At 44.6% G+C, this 6,000-nt stretch overlaps 2 protein-coding genes across 2 annotated transcripts in view; one reads left to right on the plus strand and one right to left on the minus strand.

Moving 5' to 3' along the window:
• GM2A (GM2 ganglioside activator) overlaps positions 1–4,678 on the minus strand; it is a 30,916-nt gene extending 26,238 nt beyond the window's left edge. Inside the window, exon 1 of the mRNA XM_006893743.1 lies at positions 4,559–4,678. Within this exon, the coding sequence (XP_006893805.1) occupies positions 4,559–4,678 (120 nt within the window). The remainder of the gene's footprint in view (positions 1–4,558) is intronic.
• An 80-nt stretch (positions 4,679–4,758) lies between these two features.
• Positions 4,759–6,000, plus strand: part of CCDC69 (coiled-coil domain containing 69) — a 99,643-nt gene continuing 98,401 nt past the window's right edge. Inside the window, 1 exon segment of the mRNA XM_006903719.1 lies at positions 4,759–4,942. Coding sequence (XP_006903781.1) covers positions 4,759–4,942 — 184 coding nt within the window.

A 6,000-nucleotide genomic window follows, 5' to 3' on the forward strand; every position in this document is an offset into this window, starting at 1 on the left:
CAAAATATGTGAGACAGAGCTTCAATATCCTAGCCTCCAAGGAGAAACTTGGTTTCAGTCTCTCCAAGGCAGATGTATATGTTTTCCTGGCAGTCCATGGTATACTCAAGACTCTTCTCCAGAACCACAATTCGAAGGCATTGATTCGTCTTCTGTCATCCTGAGTCACTGCCCAGCTCTCTGAACCCCAGTAAGCAACTGCAAAGACCATGGACTGGATTAGGTGCATCTAAGTTTCTAAACTGACATCATTGCTTTTCAGGACTCTGGAGAAGTTCCTGACAGTATATTTTCCAAAAGCAATTAGTCTTTTAATTTCCTGACTGCTGGTACTAAGAGTGTTGATTGTGGAGCCAACCAAGCTGTAATTATTAAAAGCTTTAATCTCTTCTCCACCTATCATGGTACTGCCAAGTAGCCCAGTAGTGAGAACCTTTGTCTTCTTGATGTTAAGATTTAATCCATATTGAAGACTACAGTCCTTAACCATCTGTAGCAAGCGCTTCAGGTCTTCTTCAGTTTCAGCAAGCAAGGTTGTGTCATCTGCATAAAGTAGGTTGTTCATGAGTCTTCCTCCAATCCTGATGGCACATGTCTCCTCATAAAGCCCTGCTTCTCGAATGATCTGTTCTGTGTATAGATTGAAAAGGTATGGAGAGAGGATGCATTCCAGATACACCTAAATTCTCTTTGTTGTTGCCAGTGATTTTGAGCATTTCTGCCTGTGTCTGTTGGCTACCCGAATATTTTCCTCTGTGAAATTCTTCCCATGTCTTTTGCCCATTTTATAATTGTGTTATCAGTCTTTTTCTTGTGGAGGCCTGTAGGATTCTCTAAACTTTTGGTATGAGATCCTTTTCTGAAAAGGATCTGGTTTTTTCCCAATCAAATGTTTTTTTTCCCAATAAGTAGGTTTTATTTTCATTTTGCTAGAAAAAGGTTTTGATTCTCACAGGGATTTAACCTTTAAAAGGTCTCATTCATTAATTTTATCCTTTTCAAATTGTGCATTTCTGGCTGTATAGGCAGTCTCTTTAAACCATCGACTAAGCCATCTAAGCTTGATCACAGTTTGTCTCTGATGAACTTTATGGTTTTGGGCTTTAGTTCCAGATCTCTGATTCACCCTGAGTTGATTTTTGTGTATGGTTTGAGATGTGGATCCTGTTTCAGCTTTCTGCAGGTAGCAGTCCAGTTTTGCCAGCACCATTTGTTGACGAGGTTGTCATTTCCCCATTTGATAGGTTTTATTTCCTTGTTGAATATCAGTTGACCATAGATAGTTGGGTTCCTTTCTGGGTTCTCAATTTTTGTTTTTACCCCTTATTGTTAGGCGCCTCGAGCTGACACTCTAGTGAAATTTTCAGTCTCTTCTGTCATCCATTTTGGTTTTCTTTTCTTTCTCCTCTGTCTTTGTAATGCCTCTCTTCATGGATGATATCCTTGATATCATCCTATAACTCATCTGGTCTTTGGTTACTTGTGTTCAATGCTTCAAACTATTCTTAAGATGATTTTTAATCCAGGTGGGTTAGACTCAAGATATATTTTGGTTCTCATGGACTTGTTTTAATTTTCTGCAGCCTCAATTTGAATTTGCAGATGAGTAATTGGTGGTCTTTTCCACACTCAGCACCTGGCCTAGTTTTGACTGCTGATACTGAGCTTCTCCAAAAATTCCTTCCACAGATGTCATCGATCTGATTCCTGTGCAGTAAATCATGGGAGATCTATGTGACAAATCACTGTTTGTGTTTTTTAAAAAGGTAATTGAGACAAGTAAGTCATCACTGAAGGTACAAAACTTGATCTTTCTGTTTTCAGTGCTATTTCTGTCATCAAGTCCATACTTTTCAACTATCATTATTTCATTACCATTCTTCATTATTTCCAAGTTTTACATTCCAGTCACCAGTTATCATTAACACATCGTAATTGCATGTTTGGTCAATTTCTGACCACAAATTTTTATAAGAATCTTCAATTTTCTGCTCTTTGACTTTAGAAGTTGGTGTGTATATTTGAATAACAGTCATACTAAAAGGCCTTCCTTGTATGCGTTTAGATAATAACCTATCACTCACAATATTGCACTTCAGGATAGAAGTTGAAATTGTCTTTTTTACTATGAATGCAACACCATTCTCCTGTTGTTCATTCCCAGCATAGTACACCATATGGTCGTCAGTTTCAAAATGGTTAAAATGCAGTTCACCTCATCTGACCAATGCAGAGAATGTTGATGTTCATGCATTCCATTTCATTTCACTGAAAACTGGGCTGAGGAAGCACCTGGAGACCAGTTAGAGCTAGAGAACCCTTCCTCTTTCCTAAGAACGTGCAGTTTCAGGCCCTAACACCTTCACACACACCAGTCCCTAAATCAGGCATGACAAAATAGTTTCTGGACAACATATTCTATGGCCAAGCCTGGCTTACTGGGAGAGAAGTGTTAGATAAGCAATGTCCACTATGATATTTGCTATCTCCAACATTAGCCAAGTCCACACATGGGAAGAGACAGCATAGGACAGCTCCAGAGTTATCGGCACAAATCACAGATGTGGCAAAAAAGTCTTACTAGCTGAGACTATGGGCAAGTTAACCCCTCCTGATCATCAGTTTCCTCATCTGTTAAACGGGCATAATTCTACATTCCTCACAGAACTAATATGGGTGTTGTTGTTAAGTACATCAAGGCAGGACCAACCCATAGCTGACCTTCCAGCGAGTTTTCAGAGGCAGTAAATCCCACAGGAGGAGACTGTCTATCTTTCTCGTGTGAAGCAGGTGGTGGATTTGAACTGTGTGCCTTTGCGTTGACAATGCAACTCCTTCCCATTAAGTCACCAGTGCTCCTTTCTAATATGAGTAATAGAAGTTGGTAAAAAGTTTCAGTGGAGCTTCCAGACTAAGGCAGAAAAGTCTGGTAATCTACTTCCAAAGGTTACTCAATACAAGAGCTCATGGACAAATTTGTGATCACTCATGGGGTGGCACAGGACTAGTCAGTATGAACTTGTCTGTTGTACTGACTGCTAATTGCTTCGGGTCACCGTGAGTCAGGGCCAATTCAACAACAACAATTCCATAGGTGCAGCTAACAGTAACAAGATGCCTTAACTAAGTACTTTGCCCCTGTTTCTCACCACAGCCGAGTCACAAGGCTGAGTAGTGCTAAAAGAAGAATCAAAACTCGGGTTTTCAGAAGCTCAAACACACATTATCTCCCCACAGCCCTCAGCTGGCCCATGGTCACAAGTTCAGGGCTCTGAACCACATGAGCACAGAAAAATAATGACAGCAGATAAGAACTGAAAGGGCCACTCGCCATGTGATCTTGGGTGAATCTGTCTTCTTGAACCACTGAGAGAGAGGATGACTGGATGTCATCTCAAGGCTTCTCCAGATCTAAGGCCCTCTGGGCTGGATGGTTTAGCTAAGACAAGTAGGCAGACAGGTGCAGAGGGCAAGCTCAGAGTCTCTAAGCAGACTCCACCTCACAGTGGCCTTAACTGAAGCCAGAGAAGCATTCTCAACCTACACTCAGCAACAAGGTGCCACAGAGGACAAGAGAGCCTTGCTCCTTCACAAGACAAGCGCTTCTGTGCCTGGGGCAGGGTGAGGCACCAACCACTGACTTATACCTCGTTGGTTTACTATTTTAGAACTTTTCCATCCATTAAAGCATTTTCATTTACCCATTATCACACGTGCTATAAAGATGAAGAGATAAAGGATCAGGATCAGAAACCAGGTCATACTTTCTCCATCTCATAGGATCTGATGTGGACCTGCCTTTACAGGCAGAGTTGGGAGTGTCATGCCCAGATCTGAGCCAAGAGGAAAGGGGCTTCTCTCTGTTTCAGAATGACATATAGTATCAGGTGAACGAGAAGAGGGCAGCTTGGAGAGTGGAGACTACCTTCATCAGCTCACAGGGCTAGATATTTTGTCACCAATTAGGCAAGCCTGGGCCTGCTGGCCTGGATGGCCTCTCAAACCCAGCCCACCCCACAATCTGGCCACAAGGCAGGGCAGGGAAGTTACCAGGCCTTATCAGGGAGATGAGGGCAGGGGTCTGGGGGTTAGGCCAGTTTTCAGTTCTGTGAAAGTTCACTTGAAAACTCAAACTCATTGCAATCAAGTAGGAGCCAACTCAAAAATCTAACCCTCCGAAGCTGTAAATCGCACAGGAGATACTGCCCATCTCTTTCTTGAGGGGCAGATGGTCCATTCGAGCTATCAGAGACGTGCCACTTTGGAGTTAACAGCACAAATCTCTATGGGCCCTAGGCCATGAGGAAGATACTGAAGTGAGTGACATAGATTCCTCCAAAAAAGTCTGGAGAAAAAGCCTTAGCGAACACCTTCACTGTTGAGTAGGGGAACAGAAACCCAACCCACTCAGAATACCATCGCTCGGGACTCTGGTAGGCTCAGCTGCAAAGCAGGAATTCTAGAGCTCGGAGGGGTCACCCCCACATCCCACCCCACGCCTCACATCCCCAGCTGGACGGGACACTGGAAACAGGTTCCTAAAGGAAGGGGCGCTCACCCGATGGTGGTGGTGGTGGTGGTGGCGGTGGTGATAGTGAAACGCTTGTACAGGGGTTCCAGGACCGATGAGAAGCAAGGCTAGAGCGATGTGGAGCGAAGCCTGCATCAGGAGGGCCATAGTCAAGCCTAGTCGGGATTAACTAAAAAGTCTGCAGCTGTGGCGGCGGTGGCGCCTTTAAGTGCCTGCCTTCTTGGGTTATGCAAAGCTATGCATTGCTATGCAAAGCGGAACCCAGCCGCTCGCAGGGGCGCCCCGCCCGCGCCGGCCGAGATTTCCGGGCTGGTGGAGAACCGATTTCGCCCGCCTCCTCCTCCCTGCACGTCCTCGCCGGCCCCTCCCACGTGCTGTATCAAGCCCCTCCTTATGGGGGCGTGGACAATGGTGGGTGGAGAACAGCCAACCAGCGGGCAGGAGGGAGAAGGCGGAGCTGGTGGTTTGGGGCTCTCCTCTTGTGAGACTGTCAAGAGTTTTATTTAGGAAATCTAAAATCCAATGTTTAATCCATTTCCTTCGAATACACTTCCTTCTCCGCCTCTGTGTTGCAAATCACTGTGTTTTTCCACCAGCAAATGTATTCTGTCCTATAAGGTCAAGTCAACTAGGCAATGCTTTTTTTTTAGTAGTAATAATAAAGGTAAATAACATTTGTTGTTTTTGTTGTTGTTGTTATGTGCCGTCGTGTCGCTTGCGGCTCATAGAGACTCCACGTACTTGCTCTATCCTGTGCCGACTCTACTGTCTCTGACACACCCTCACTAACCCAGTCACCGAATCAATCAATCCATCTCATTGATGGTCTTCCTCTCTTTTTCTGTCCCTCCACCCTTCCAAGGCATGATGTCCCTCTCCAAGGACTGGTCCCTCCTTGCAACATGCCCACAGTATGTCAGACGAAATCTCAGAATACTTGCCTGCAAGGAGCAGCCTGGCTTCACCCTCTCCAGGATGAAGATGTTTTGTTCTCATGGCCGTCCATAGTACATTCAACACTCTTCTCCAGTGCCACCGCTCAAAAGCATCAATTCCCTTTCTATGATCCCTAGTAATTTTCCAGCTCTTTGACACATAACGAGCAATTGCAAGGACTATGGCCTGGACTAGGCGCACCTTAGTCTCCAGACTGACATTGTTGCTCTTCAGTACTCTGGAGAGGTTCTTGACAGTAGACTTTCCCAGTGCAATTCATCTTTTAACATCCTGGCTGCTGATACCAAAAGTGTTAATTGTAAAGCCAAGCTCTGGTAACCCAGTGGCAAAAACTGCTGCAATCCCAAAGGCACACAGTTCAAGGACACCAACTGTTCCATGGGAGAAAGATGGGCAATCTTCTCCCATGTGTTTAACTGTCTATGAAAAAAAATCTGCTGGAGGGTGAGCTATGGTCAGTTCCAACTCTACACATACACATACACACACACACACACACACACACACACACA

This window comes from Elephantulus edwardii, unplaced genomic scaffold (assembly GCF_000299155.1).
Source record: "Elephantulus edwardii isolate Elephantulus edwardi_28Jun2011 unplaced genomic scaffold, EleEdw1.0 scaffold00130, whole genome shotgun sequence".
NCBI lineage: Eukaryota > Metazoa > Chordata > Mammalia > Macroscelidea > Macroscelididae > Elephantulus > Elephantulus edwardii.